The following is a 15,445-nucleotide window of genomic DNA, read 5'->3' as shown; positions in this document are numbered from 1 at the left end:
TTAAAGAGGCATGTGCTGCATATGGCAGATTGCAACACTTACTCTGGAACCAACATAGCATTGCACCGCAAAATCAAAATTCACATTCTGTAGCGACTGCCCCCTTATTCTACATCTGTAAAACACAGGTTGCTGGCATGTTAGAGATGGAAAAATTCTCATTGCAATGTAAATATCATAGAATATCAGGGTTGAAAGGGACCTCAGGAGGTCATCTAGTCCAACCCCCTGCTCAAAGCAGGACCAATCCAATCAATGTGTGGAGAATTGCAATGGCAAACTCATCATTTTGGCAAGCTAAAGTAACAACGGGTTTTAAAAGTTTTGAAGCAGGGCATCTTCACTGCAAAAAGACATTTTGCAGGCGGACAGCAGGCACCACTGCTGCGTTTCCGAGCCTGTAAATCAAGAATTTGAGCTTTCCATGTCCACAAAAGGCTCTCTTAAATCACAAAGGTGAAAGCCAATGTGTTTTCCATGTGTATAACTCAATGCTTACATCAAGTCAGTGGTGCTATACTTTGCACTGAGCTGACCATTTTGGCTGTGGGCTTGATTTTAAATTCTACTGCAGTGTACAAGAAAACTTGGAGTTGACTGAAATCAACAAATGGTGGGGGTGGGGAGCTGGTTGTGAAATCTTCATTTTCCTTTGTGTTTTTGTTTCAGAGCTTCTTTTGTCACTTAGACAATTTCCATTGAGAAGGCAATGTGTATCAAACGCTTCTAATCTTTGCCTTTCTCCCCCTCCTTTCCTTTGTAGGATGCTACCCGCATGGCGTCAGCTGGCTGTCTAGCAGAGCTGTGTGCATTTCTGTCAGAAGAGGAGCTCAGCACTGTTCTGCAGCAACACTTATTGGGTATGTCTAGCAGATAGTTGTAAATGTGTTCTGAAATAAACAGGACGTTTTATTAATTATGAAATCTTAAACTGTGGAGAAGGGCCTAAGTACTATAGAGTAGCACTTTCAATCACTGGTCCCACAGGCTTTCGTGACTTGTGTTCTCGATTCTTAATGTTGAGCCTCTATTCTAGGGCCTCTATTGCACATTCCTCTGCTAGTCTCCCATTCATTAGTATGCACTCTCATCCGCAGTGGGGCCTTGGATTACTCCTGTAATTTGAGGCAGTCAGTGCTCCATTACCCAAAGGGCAGGCAGAGTTGAATTGGGGATACATAGAACATGCAGAGTTGAATGGAGAAGCTATAGACACTAACATGTACAGCTGAGGTCTTAGTGTAGCAGACTGATGCAGCAGACCAAAAAGGTTAGAAACCTGTGTACTGTAAAAATACATTTTTATAGCCAGTTTTGAAACAGCTGCCACTTTTTGTGTCGTTTGGCTGTAACATTGAAAGATCGTGGAATATTAATGCCCTAAGACTTCTAACTGCTCTTGGAGAATTAACTCCATTGTCCCGGTTTCTGGCAAAAACCTTTATTCTCCTGGAACGGTTAGTGGTTTGGGGGCATTACTATAGCATTCCACTCTGTGGAATTAAAATGGGAATCTAGTGATTGGTTGCTATGAATCTGTGAATTGCCGGTAAATGTGTTTATTTCATTGAAGAGATGTAGCTTCACTAATGATGACAAGATCCTTTACATTTTTAAATTGTTACATGTCAGAGAATAATACCTAATTGAGATCATCCGAGGCAATGGGATGAGCATGGGGCTGGGAACCAGGAACTGCTAAATTGAATCCACAGCTATGCCAGACTCATTTTGTAGCCTTAAAATAAGTCGCTTCTTTGTTCCAGTTTCCATAGCTGCAAAATGGGTCTCTCATGATAGAGTTGTTGGGTTTAATGTTAATGTTTGCATAGAGCTTCTAAGCAAGGTATTATTGAAGTGTTTGTTTATTTTTATGAAAACAGACAGATGACAAAACTCATTTATATCTGGTATACTGGGTAGCAAGGCTCAATATTGCTCTCTCCCTCTTGCAGCGGATGTCTCTGGGATTGATTGGATGGTGAGGCATGGACAGAGCCTTGCACTGTCTGTGGCTATAAAGGTAGCTCCCAGCAGACTATGTGCCCCCAAATACTATAACAGCGTTCAGGAGAGGATCCTGAGCAATGCCACGGCAGACAGGGTAAGCACTATCTGAAGGCCATCCAGAGCATTTTCCAAGAGCTCTGTCTGTTGCACTGTAAACAGTTTAAAGCTTTGCAGACTCTCAGTGCTACCCAATAAAACTGGGACAGCCCTCAGCCGCACTCTGAGGAAGGTACCATGAACAAAGAGAGAGTTCTGCACTTGAGCTCCTTGATTATTCCGATTCTCATCTGATTTCCACTGTCCCTGGAAGTGGTTGGTGTGTGATGGTGTGTAAGTTGTTGAAAGTGCTCTTCATTGTCTACATTTTAAATTTCACACTACTGGAGTTCATTTAATGTGCTGAACCCAGAGCATGTTTGGAAAGCACTTCAAATACAGGCTCATTCCTCTTTCCTCTGAACTTACTTCAGTGAAAGTTGTTTACATTGCTGAAGCAGTTTCAGCATGAACACACAACTATCTGATCCTCCTATGATAAGTGCTCAAGTTAGGACTAGAATTACTAGGGAATGAGGGGCTCTTTCATCTTATGAAGAAGGTCTGTATGTAGGCTGACCATCATGATGTGACTAATTAATACTTAGGAAAGATAAAGTAATAGTTGTGCATATTTAGCTTTGAGAGGCAGTGTAATCCTTAGCGATGGGATTCCGGATATATGATTTCTATTCTTTGCTCTTCTACTGACCTGCTGTGCGACCTTGGGCAAGTAATTTGACCTCTCTCTGCCTCCGTTTCCCCTCCTTTCGTTTATCTGTCTTGTCTGTTAGACTGTAAGCTCGTCAAGGCAGGGACTCGCTCTTACTCTGTGCATGTACAGTACCGAGCACAGAGAGGCCTCTACACACTATTGTAATAATTGTAATAACAAAAATGCCCTGGTTCTCTTTGTGCTGCAGATCCCCATTGCAGTTAGTGGTATCAGAGGAATGGGTTTTCTTATGAAATACCACTTAGAAACAGAAGGAGGAAATCTGCCTCCCAAACTTGCCAACCTCTTTATTAAGGTGAGCCCAGGAATGTGTCATTTAAGTTTTGTGCTACCTGAACTATTCTGCAATGACCGTAACCAGTGGAATGTGGCCTGTATTGGGGTCAGCTGCAGAGGGTCATTGGCCAGTTGATGGTTTGGTCAATTAAACTCTCACTACTAGTTGTAATATAAAGTAAAAGCAGTAAACTTGGACATCTTGTATTTTGAATCTGTGAACCCTGGGGTGCTTGAGCATCTAGATTTGTCTGCAACAAAGTACAAACAAAATGGTTTTTGATATTTTTTAGTTTTTAGAAGCCTGTGTATGTTCAGATACTGTTAACACCACAAAAAAAGAGGCTTTACACTCAAACCTTCACCTACCTGGTTATACTTTTACTAGTGCAGATAGATAGCAGGTACATAATATACATGTTGCAATAATGGTGACTTATAAAGGAATAAGTAAAAGAAAAATTGAGCTTTTGTAATTTTTTTGCTGCTGCTTGCTGTATGAGGAGGACGTGAAAATGCCTTTTCCCCCCTTTTAATATGTCTGCCTTTTTTTTAAAACCTAGGAAATATCCAGAATGTCAACTCTCCTTCCCTGGTTTTGGTGCAGCACTTCCCACGTTTTGCAGCTCTCACCTCTTTTCTTATTAAAGAGGCGGGGATGCTAACAAAGATGTCTTTTCTCTACAATGTCCGTCACTGACGTTAAATAGATACTAACAAAAAACCTCAGGCAAACCAGAGTTTTAAAAAATCTAAAAATCCCTTTCTCTCTGTTGCTCTGGTTTCAGTTTCTTAATGCGTCACCTTTTTACCAGGGTAGACAGGAGCTGAATTTCTAATGTGAAAACCAAGCAGAAGCCCTCTTGCCCCTTTTTCATTGGAAAAAAAAAAAAACCTCTCAGGACTTTTTTTTATACAACATAAAGAAGCAAAAAATGAAAAAAGACACAAGCCCAATTGTTTTCTTTGCCAGTCACCTTTAATTGGCAATAAAGGCATTTATTTTTGTTTTCAGGTTTTTTTTCCTTTCTTTTTAATTTAAAAGCTCTGAAGCACATGATTAGGGCCCTACCAAATTCACGGTCTATTTCAGTCAATTTCATGGTCATAGGATTTAAAAAATCATAAGTTTCATGGTTTCAGCTATTTAAATCTGAAATTTCATGGTTTTGTAATTGTGTGGGTCCTGACCCAAGAAAGAGTTGTCAGGGGGTCTCAAGGTTATTGTAGTAGGGTGGCAGTACCGCGACCCTTACTTCTGCGCAGCTGTTGGTGGGGCGCCGCCTTCAGAGCTGGACGCCCGGTCAACAGCCATCGCTCTCCAGCCACCCAGCTCTGACGGCTGGCAGAAGTAAGGGTGGCAATACCACAACCCGCCTAAAATAACCTTTCAACCCCCCCCCCCCCCCCCCCCGCAAACTTTCTTTTGGGTCACGATCCCCAATTTGAGAAACACTGGTCTCCCCTGTGAAATATGTATAATATAGGGTAAAAGCACACAAAAGACCAGATTTCACAGTCCATGACGTGTTTTTGTCATGGCCCTGAATTTGGTAGGGCCCTACACATGATATAGACCACAGTGGCTTCAAAGCAGCTCCTGTTATGTGAAAGCATATCAGAAAGTAGTAGACATCCAACATTTGTAGCCCTTACATTTAATTTGTATGACACGTTATCATGTACTGTGGTATAAATATGCTGTTAATACACATGAATATTGTGATAAAACCAGTGTGGTGCACAGTAAATTATAAATTGGTTAAGGTTAAAAAGAACAGAAGGGGCAAGTTCATATTAAAAATTAAAGGTTGTAAAACTCATTTAAAAAAGGCAACGGTGACCCATAGCCACTGCTCTGACATGTCAGGCTTCAGACGGTCCCAGGCTTTTACTGGAAAATGAAAACGACCAAAAAGAGGACATTTAATGGAAACACTCAAATTCTCAACTGTTGCTGTGCTAGTGGTCATTGCTGTTTCCTGAAGTAGCTGCAGGGAAACCACAGGACCTGCAGACAACCACAAGCTGCAAAACTTTTATTTTAAAAAGGTGTATTGTTGTCAAGTTACAATCCTGACTTATTCTCATTTAACAGTTTGCTTAAACTTGTTGGTAGATAATGAAAAACAGAAATGTACTGTGGGGAGACTGAGGGGCATCTGCAGTTCTATCTGTGCTTGTAGTCTTTAGCTTCCCTATCAAAAAGGTAAATTGAAATTAAGGATGTCTTTGTGTCTCAATCAGTGTCTCCAGAATCCATCCAGTGACATCAAGTTAATTGCAGAAAAGATGATCTGGTGGGCGAATAAAAATCACCTCCCCTCTATGGATCCTCAAACAATTAAACCAATCCTCAAAGCACTTCTGGACAATACAAAAGACAAAAACACCAGTGTGAGGGCCTACAGTGACCAAGCCATAGTTAACCTCCTGAAGATGAGAGAGGGCGAAGAAGTGCTTCAGGTATGAACAAGAAACACTTTGCTACCTAGTGGAAGGCCATATCATGTTGTGTTGCATACGAGTATCCTAAATATTGTTGTGGGTGGAGCCTTTTATCTTTGAATATATAAATGAATCTCTTGCGGTATAAAATATTACAAATGATGGATGTGGGGCGGGTGGAATGGGGAATGTTTCTTGGGTTAGCATCTAATTCTTCATCCTAGATCAATATTCTCATCCAAACTTCCATATTTCTCCACTTGGCTATCTTGGGCATACATGGTTACAATGCTGTAATATATATTACTAAAATGCATCAAGCTAACTTCCCCTCTGTACCCAACAATTAACAGCCACATCTTCAGAATGCTATTAGGCTTTGCCATGCTGTTGATTGTAATAAGGGTCATCTGTATATGAACATATTTCTGTAGTAGTTGCGCTATGGGCTGTTGTAGGATGGATGAAATACTCCTTTGCGTGTCAATGTCCAGAATTCTTTTCCAGCTCTAAGGTATTTTTATTTAGTGCTTATGTCTGAATTTGTGGAACCAGCTGAAATGCTTTGATGTGCTTGTAAGTGTGTAAGAATTTTTCTTTGTGTGTTTCTTGTTTGAAATTCATAGACTTTAAGGCCAGAAGGGATCATCATAATCATTTAGTCTAGTGGTCCCCAAACATTTGAGGGTCACACCCCCACACATACCCCGCTGGGAGCTGGGCCATGGCGGTGGGTGGCGGTTGAGAGGGATGCAGATGGGTAAGGGGACTGAGGCTGGGGCCGCAGCTAGGGGTGGGTCTGGTGCCGGAGCAGAGCTGTGGCCCAGGCTGGGGGATGGCGTGGGGCCGGGAGCGGAGCCATGGCTAGGGGTGGGACCTGAGCAGAGCTGAGTGGGGGGAGCGCCAGAGCGTTCCCTCCCCACCCGATGGTTCTCCATGCCCTACACTTTGAGGACCTCTGTTGTAGTCTGAACTGCACATCATAGGCCACAGAAATTTAAAGATTTCAAGTTACAGAGAATCCACCATTTACTCTAATTCAAACCAGCAAGTGACCTGTGTCTGACGCTGCAGAGGAAGGCGAAAAACACCTAGAGTCTCTGCCAGTATAACCTGGGAGAAAATCCCTTCCTAACCCCAAATATGATGATCAGAGCATATGGGTGAGACTCACCAGCCAGACACCTGAGAGAGAATTCTCTGTAGTAACTCAGTCCTCCCCATCTAGTGTCCCATTTCTGGCAGTTGAGGATATTTGCTACTCGCAGTCACAGATGGACCATGTACCATTGTAGGCAGTTCCATCATACCATCCCCTCCCTAAACTTATCAAGCTCAGTCTTGAAACAAGTTCGGGTTTTTTTGCCCCCTCTTCTCGCCTTGGAAGGCTGTTCCAGAACTTCACTCCTCTGATGGTTAGAAACGTGGTCTAATTTCTAGCCTAAATTTGTTGGTGGCCAGTTTTATATCCATTTGTTCTTGCATCAACATTGGCACTTAACTTAAATAACTCCTCTATCTCCCTGGTGTTTATCCCTCTGCTGTAGATATAGAGCGCCTCCCCTCAGCCTTCATTTGTTTAAGCTAAACAAGCCCAGCTCCATAAGTCTCCTCTTGTTAGCTAGGTTCACCTTTCCTCTGATCGTACTAGTAGCCCTTCTCTGCACCTGTTCCAGTTTGAATTCATCTTTCTTAAACATGGGAGACCAGAATTGCACACAGTATCCCAGATGAGATCTCACCACTACCCTTGTCCAAAGATAATACTTCCTGGAAATACCATGTCTGATGCGAAGACTGCATTGGCCTTCTTCACGGCTGCATCACACTGGCAGCCAATAGTCATCCTTTGATCAACCAATACACCCAGGTCATAAGAACATAAGAATGGCCATACTGGGTCAGACCAAAGGTCCATCCAGCCCACTATCCTGTCTACTGACAGTGGCCAATGCTAGGTGCCCCAGAGGGAGTGAACCTAACAGGTAATGATCAAGTGATCTCTCTCCTGTCATCCATCTCCACCCTCCTCTTCCTCCTCCTGTCACTTCCAATGCATCCCAGTTTATAGCAAAAATTCTTGTTGTTGGCCCTAAATGCATGACTTTGCACTATTAAATTTAATCCTATTTCTATTACTCCAGTTTTCAAAGTCATCCAAATCTTCTTGTATAATATTCCAGTCATCCTCCATTGACAATACTTCCCAACTTTTTGTCATCTGCAAATTTATTAGTACACTCCACCTTTTTTGCCAAGGTCATTAATGAAAATGTGAAATAAGATTGGTCCCAAGACTGATCCCTAAGAATCTCCACTAGTAACCTCGCTCCAGTCTGACAAGTCACCTTTCAGCATGGCCCGCTGTAGTCTTCTCTTTAACCAGTTCCTTACCTACTTTTTAATTCTTGTTTTAATCTCCATCTTCTCCAATTTAACTAATAATTTCTCATGTGGAACTGTATCAAATGGCTTACTGAAATCCAGATAGATTATATCTACTGTATTTCCTTTGTCTAGAAAATTGGTTATTTTATCAAAAAAAGAGATCAGGGTAGTCTAGCACAATCTACCTTTGATAAAACCATGTTGTATTTTATGCCAATTTCCATTTACCTGTATGTCCTTAACTAATTTCTCTTTCAAAATTTGTTTTAAGACCTTGCATACAATTGAGGTCAAATGAATGGGCCTGTAGTTTCTCAGAGCATTTTTGTTCGTTCGTAAATTATACAATATACAATTGCAGAGAGCTTTGTGTCTAGTGGTATTCTCATCTGTTCATATTAGACTTAACCAGAAGAATTTGTGGCAATGTTGAGTATTTCCAAACAGGTTTTATTTAGTCTGTAACCCTGAATCTTGCTCTCCATACCAAGGATGTTGTTAAACTCTCAATTCTAGTCCTAAAAAAAAAATTAAAAATGCACACCTGTTTAATTATAAAGAGGTAGAACCTTGAATGCAAGAAGCTAGACAGATCAGTTATGTATGAAAAGCAAGATTTTTATGTTTGACTCCTAACTAAATTTTATTCATTAGCTCTATTGGGAGAAGAATTACAAGAGTTTTCTTCAATACAGCTGTAAATTTGGGTATAAATTTAGCCAGTGTTTTTTATGTTCTCACACACCCTGTAAGATACTGAATTTTTTTAATGCTTTTTTTGGGCATAGAAAAAAATAGATAAGGGCTAATATAGCATTAGGAGTGAATGCTTTTATTGGTATTATCTTCTTCCTCTTTCCATAGTCTGTCTCCAAGATCCTAGATGCTGCCAGTCTGGAGCTGCTGAATGAGAGCTGCAGGAGATCTCTGAAGAAGCTTGCCAGCCAGGCCGATTCTGTTGAACAGATCGATGACACTATATTGACGTGATATTTAAGATCCCAAAAAAAAGAAAACACTGAACCAACAGCTGCATCAGCATTTCAACTCAAAAACCAATGTTAAATGTTTTCATTTTTGAAAATATGTTAATTCTGATGGGGGCTTATGAAAAGGGCTCCCAGAGAGTATTTTAATATCAAAAATATACCAGAATAGCCTTAATTAGACCTACATTCACTAAAAATTGAAAATTTGGTCCCCTTTTTGAAACTGAATGCACAAGAGACCGTCATACCAATCAGTATCAGTTAATTATAGCTGATTGTGAGGTGTGTCCTGAGCATCAAGCCTGTGCGTGAAACCCGTTTCCTTCTCAGAAATGTGTAAAAGCTCTAGTAAAGGAGCTTACACTGGTCTTTTCCACAGATCTTGTGCAGAGGAAATAGAAATCTGTGAAAGTTAAAACGTAATGTTTTTGTGTACTAACTTGTGGTGGTTCTGAAGACTGAAAATCCCTGTAAAACTACTATTTAAAATAGCCTTAGAAATTTCAAATGCAAAAGGGGGATTAAATGCAGATTGCTTGAAGATGGAACGTTTAATAAAGGCTTTGAATTTAATCCTGATGATGAAAGCATTTTTCTTTCTACAAAAGTATATTGTCTAAATGTAGAGCCATCTTATGCCAGGTATATGGGAAAAGTTTTCCCATGATGCGTGTACTTTTTGAGCCATTTTTTTCAAGAGATATTTGGAGCACTAATTTTTTTTAGTGTACATAACATTGCAATGAACAAAAGACCTTTCCAATATTGAAACAAGCTGGGGGGTTTGGAACCAAGGCAAGACTAACACAATTTTAAAAAAACCTGACAAGTATTGATTTCAACTCAGTAACTACATTCCCTAACTCCCACAATTCTGTTGGTCAGTGGCATCTTGAACATACCGTCTTCAGTTGCCCAACTGTTGAACATAACAGGCCTCCACTTTTGTGACCTCTAACACTTGGTAGTGAATTAAGATTAGTACTAGTTTTAACAAGATTGATTTTTTTGGGGGGGGGGGGGGTCATTTTTCTGGTCATTGAACTCTGATCTCAGAGTTATTCATCTAGCAAGATCCACTTCAGGAATTTATAGTTCACCAATACTGTTGGCTCCATATACAGAGAGACATCAGAAAGCTCTGGTAGCAGGAAGCTGCGGTATTTTTGGAAGATAAAGTGAGATTTTTGTGTTCTCTAAGATTGTTTAAACCATATCTATTTTATCAGATAAAAAATGGCGAAGCCTAAGAAATGCAGAGCACTAAGAACTTTATTTTGAAATATGAAAAGAGACTGCTTTGACTCCTCAAAAAGCAATGAAATTTATGGGCTCAAATCAGGATGAATGCATAAGTGTGTTTAGTCCCATACATTGATGATGTTTATCTGATCATACAATCTGGAGTAATCCCATGTAGTTATTAATGCTGATTCATAGATACTAAGGTCAGAAGGGACCATTATGATCATCTAGTCTGACCTCCTGAATGGCCACAGAATTTCACCCATCCACTCCTGCAAAAAACCTCTCACCTATGTCTGAGCTATTGAAGTCCTCAAATTGTGGTTTAAAACTTCAAGGAGCAGAGAATCCTCCAGCAAGTGACCTGTGCCCCATGCTACAGAGGAAGGCAAAAAACCTTCAGGGCCTCTTCCAATCTGCCTTGGAGGAAAATTCCTTCCCGACCCCAAATTTGGCGATCAGCTAAACCCTGAGCATATGGGCAAGATTCACCAGCCAGATACTACAGAAAATTCTTTCCTGAGTAACTCAGATCCCACCCCATCTAACATCCTATCACAGGCCATTAGGCCTATTTACCATGAATATTTAATTACCAAAACCATGTTATCCCATCATACCATCTCCTCCATAAACTTATCGAGTTTAATCTTAAAGCCAGATAGATCTTTTGCCCCCACTGCTTCCCTTGGAAGGCTGATCTTCTGTAGCTGCCATGATGATGGGAGTAAGTAGGAAAGGGCTTGATGATCTGGACCATACCAATACTGAAACTTAGTCAGGAATTAAAAACAGATACTAAAATAGAAAGAAATATCCCCTAGGGTGGCCTTTTTGGAGGGTTGGGTTTTTCTGTTCAAGAGTGTATTGCTTCAAAATCTGACAAAATGATCTTACTCTCCCCTAAAGTGTCCATCATATGATTTGTGATCCTGCAGGATGAGATGTGTGCTATATAATTTAATTATTTGACTCCCCTATGGTGACTTTATTCTATATCATGTTTCTATTTTGTTTTGGTAAAAGTTGGTGAATTGTATGTTTCTTGAATGAACAGAAATTAATGAACATGACTAAACATAGTCATAAAAGGGTGAAATTCACCCTAGTGCTGTGAAGGGCCTAAATGCTGAGGTTTTTTGCAGGCTCACTGCATTAGAGTGAATTTCACCCATTATGCATGGAGTTGTATTTTGTTAGTAGATGTTATGCACTGAAACAGACTTTAAAAAGTGAATATCATCCAAAAGGTACAAAACAGCAGACAGCAAAATGTTCAATGGATGTACTGAAAGTGCACCTATGTATTTTAGTAGACAGGCAGAAAAGGGAGGAGAATGCAGCAGATTCCCTAAAGAAGCGTGGCTAGATCATTCAGTAATTGAGAGCACTGGTCCTACACACACATCATGCACACTCTCTCTTCATGATTTATATATGTTAGTCTCCACTTGCAAAAACAACTAAAAGAAAATTATACTTACAGTTTAAAAATTACTGTTGGCATGTGAGTAAAAGTTGGACATGGTCAATGAAGGATACCTATGATGATTCTCATTATGTTGTAGCTTGTAAATTAAGGGATACAATTTTTATTGGCGGAATTAAATATTAAATTTTAAAGCCACTACATACACTTTTCACCTTGTATAGTGTCAAATGAAAAAATATGGTGAATGACTACAGTCTCATTTCAGGAAAGACTCTATGAATTCATCTGTGTTTTTAAGAAGATTAAGGTAACTTTCAATATTCTATTTAACTATTTTTTAAAAAAGTTTAAAGCTGGCTTTAGTCATCTTGATTTGTGTTTCTGACAATGTATAATACATTTTGATGAATAAACAGATAACGTATAGTCAACCAGAAATAAAAACTCACCAATTTTACCATAACACAGAAATTAAACCTGATCAGTGGGTAAACCTGATGCGAACTGGAGATGAGAGAACTATTTATTTCATGTCAGACATAGATGTCTTGCAAAAATCACTCTTCAATGGAAGAGAAGATATTCCTACCACTGATTAAACAAACAGCCTTGAACTGCCAAGTTACTGTCAGGGGCAGCTGAACTATATGCAGATCAAGACAAGCACACAGGAATGTATGGGAGAGATGTTTAAACTTGTAAGATACTTAATCCTTCTTCAATGGAAAAAAGAAAAAAATGGCGATAGTGTAAAATCTTCAAATGTTTGGATTTCTAAACAATTGAATCTCATTTTATGGAAAAGCTGTTCTGTAAAACTGATACTGTTGTGAAATGTCCATGTTGCAGTAGTAATGGTGTTAACAAGCCCCAAGCATTCAAAATCACGAGGCAGGCTCTATGAAGACTAAAAATAAATACATTTGGGAGGCTTTATTTGCCTCTTGTTGTTTGAGCATTTGGGATGTACGTTGGTTATGTTTTCAAGCTTTTCTCCACAACCATGTGGTCTTGAAATTTAATTTAAAAAAATTAAAGCTGAGATTCTCAAGACTCCGGGAACTGGGGCTTTACGAAAAACTCCAAATAGTGCAAGATTTGTAATTATAATCACAAGCATTGATGACACTGCTAAAGGGAAATACACAGTGGGAGTTGTTTTTATGTGCCAAAAACCTTCACTACTGGAGCTGCCTTTCTGGTCCTTGATGGGCATGATTCATCCAATAGCCTTTTCCAGAGTAATTGATTAACTGCATACAAATAGGAAAATACTGGCAGTACTATTATAATATCTGTCTCATTATAGGTGATAGGAAAAGAATCCTAAAGGTGCAATGTATAATAAAGGCAACAAGATTCTGATCCTTCATGATCTGAGCCGCCTCATACTAGTGTGGTAAAAGAAATTTAAACCCCGCAAGTGAGCTGTCAAGGTTCCTTCCCCACTCTGAACTCTAGGGTACAGATGTGGGGACCTGCATGAAAACCTCCTAAGCTTACTTTTACCAGCTTAGGTTAAAACTTCCCCAAGGTACAAACTGTTTTACCTTTTGCCCTTGGACTTTTGCTGCCATCACCAAATGTCTAACCGGTATTTATTATTGGGACAGAGTTCGTTTGGAAACGTCTTTCCCCCCAAAATCCTCACCAAAACTTTACACCCCCCTTCCTGGGGAAGGCTTGATTAAAAATCCTTACCAATCTGCATAGGTGATCACAGACCCAAACCCTTGGATCTTAAGAACAATGAAAAAACAATCAGGTTCTTAGAAGAATTTTAATAGAAGAAAAAGTAAAAAGAATCACCTCTGTAAAAAAGGATGGTAAATACCTTACAGGATAATTAGATTCAAAACACAGAGAATCCCTCTAGGCAAAACCTTAAGTTACAAAAAGACACAAAGACAGGAATATCCATTCCATTCAGCACAGCTTATTTTCTCAGCCATTTAAACAAACAGAATCTAACGCCTATCTAGCTAGATTACTTACTAAGTTCTAAGACTCCATTCCTGTTCTGTCCCTGGCAAAAGCATCACACAGACAGACCCAGACCCTTTTTTTTTTAATGACATGAGCATTTTGAGAAGTAAGCATAGAAACAGCTATATTTTCAGTAAACATGTCATTTGTAGAAACATCATATTGATCTGATTTCAGAGACATTGAAATCAATGGGAACTGCAGGTGCTCAGCACCTCTCTACAATTCAGATCATGTTTCTTTTAGGCCATTAAGTATGGTATGGTCCTACTACAAAAAAAATCCTCAAAGGTAAAACAATCCTGTCCCCTAAATGACACAAGTAGAAGACTGATTCAACTACATTCTGTTTCTCACAAATGTTATGAGTCACAGCATTTTTCAGTTTAATTCTCCTTGTTTGCCAGGCCCTCTGTCTCTTGCTAAGCTGTAGACACTTACCTCAGTGACACATGGGTTGTATTTTTTTTTCAGTGCTAATTATACTTGTTCCGATTTTAAATAGTACACATAAGTAATGTATTTGTGAGGGTTAATAAATTGTAAACATATGGTTAAATCCAGTAATCAGCTCAGTTTATTGAACTACTAACTTGTGTCAATATTTTGGCTTGAATCTGTGCTAAACAAAATTTGACATTCCTGTAATTGCTTTGAAGACACATGCAGTATCTAGGACATTGATTGTAGCTGTTTCTTCACCTCCCGCTAGTGCATCTTTGCAGTGTATGCCTAAAAATTTATAAGTGAAAAAAATCCTGAATAAAGGCTAAGCAAAGACACACTCATAGACTTTAAGGTCTGAAGGGACCATCATGATCCTCTAGTCTGCCCTCTTGCACATTGCAGGCCACAGAATCTCACCCATCCACTTCTATAATAGACCCCCTAACTAGGGTTACCAGATAGCAACTGTGAAAAAACAAGGGGGGGGCAGGGTTATAGGCGCCTATGAAAAAAAAAAAAGTCCCCAAAAATGGGACTGTCCCTTTAAAAATGGGACATCTGGTCACCCTAACCTCTGGCTGAGTTACTTGAGTCCTCAAATCGTGATTTGAAGACTTCAAGTTAAAAGGAATATTAGTTTTCGCTCTAACACCAACAAGAACAATATTTCTATAGAAAAATAACTTGGGGAAAATACTGTTAAAGCAAAGGCTTCTGTGAATAATTTTTAAAATTTTGTTAGTCTTTGTCAGTCCTCTGTCCCAGCTCTACCTGCAAATTTTCAGGTATGTGTGAACCTTACTTTGCAATTGCAATAGTCACTACAAGTGTGCTCATACAGAAGCCTCGCTGTGACTTAATCTAGCAGAAAAAACAGAATACCACAGTGACCTCCATCTCTGAAAAAAAGAAGGTGGCTGCAGGACAAATGGAACCCCGTCTTGTATACCTTTCCATGGAAGATGGATGACTCATTGTACAGCTTCATAGGGTGCAGCTGCATACAAAAAAATGACAGTTGTCAGTCTTATTGGACCATATCTCCATATAAGAGTAGGCATAGCCTTGCACTTTACCATAGGCCACTCCTGTTTAGCAAAAAGAGCAGCAGTCCATGGGCTCCATCTGCATATTGGATTATTGCAGAGGTGGGTCTTCTTCATGCTCAGTGGATTTCAGCGTATGAAGAATGAGGTAGCTGTAGGCCCACTTGCAGAGCTATGCAGGACCAGGCGTTGTCTCAACTGCACAGGGCTGCATCTTTCTATTAAGAATGAGAACTTCATTCCAGAGCTGCCAGGGACCCCTTTGCCGTATGACCCATGAGGGCATTTCAGAAGCTGTCAGGGGCCATGCTGCCTGAGAGAGAACGGTAGGAGCAGGTTTTGGTGTGGACTGCCTGGGAGGGAGGCTATTCCAGCATATGGAACGCAATAGCAGCTGCAGGGCTGC

General features: G+C 39.9%; 1 protein-coding gene across 1 annotated transcript in view; it reads left to right on the top strand.

The window, feature by feature from the left end:
- Nucleotides 1-9,439, top strand: part of GCN1 (GCN1 activator of EIF2AK4) — a 61,649-nt gene extending 52,210 nt beyond the window's left edge. Inside the window, exons 54-58 of the mRNA XM_074973255.1 lie at nucleotides 764-860; nucleotides 1,956-2,104; nucleotides 2,970-3,077; nucleotides 5,306-5,524; nucleotides 8,759-9,439. Coding sequence (XP_074829356.1) covers nucleotides 764-860; nucleotides 1,956-2,104; nucleotides 2,970-3,077; nucleotides 5,306-5,524; nucleotides 8,759-8,884 — 699 coding nt within the window. The 3' untranslated portion in view covers nucleotides 8,885-9,439. The remainder of the gene's footprint in view (nucleotides 1-763; nucleotides 861-1,955; nucleotides 2,105-2,969; nucleotides 3,078-5,305; nucleotides 5,525-8,758) is intronic.
- The last annotated feature ends 6,006 nt before the right edge of the window (nucleotides 9,440-15,445 follow it).

The sequence above is a fragment of the Natator depressus genome, chromosome 15, assembly GCF_965152275.1.
Source record: "Natator depressus isolate rNatDep1 chromosome 15, rNatDep2.hap1, whole genome shotgun sequence".
Lineage (NCBI taxonomy): Eukaryota > Metazoa > Chordata > Testudines > Cheloniidae > Natator > Natator depressus.
The sequence above is the reverse complement of the archived record's forward strand: the minus strand, read 5'-3'. Positions and strand labels throughout refer to the sequence as shown.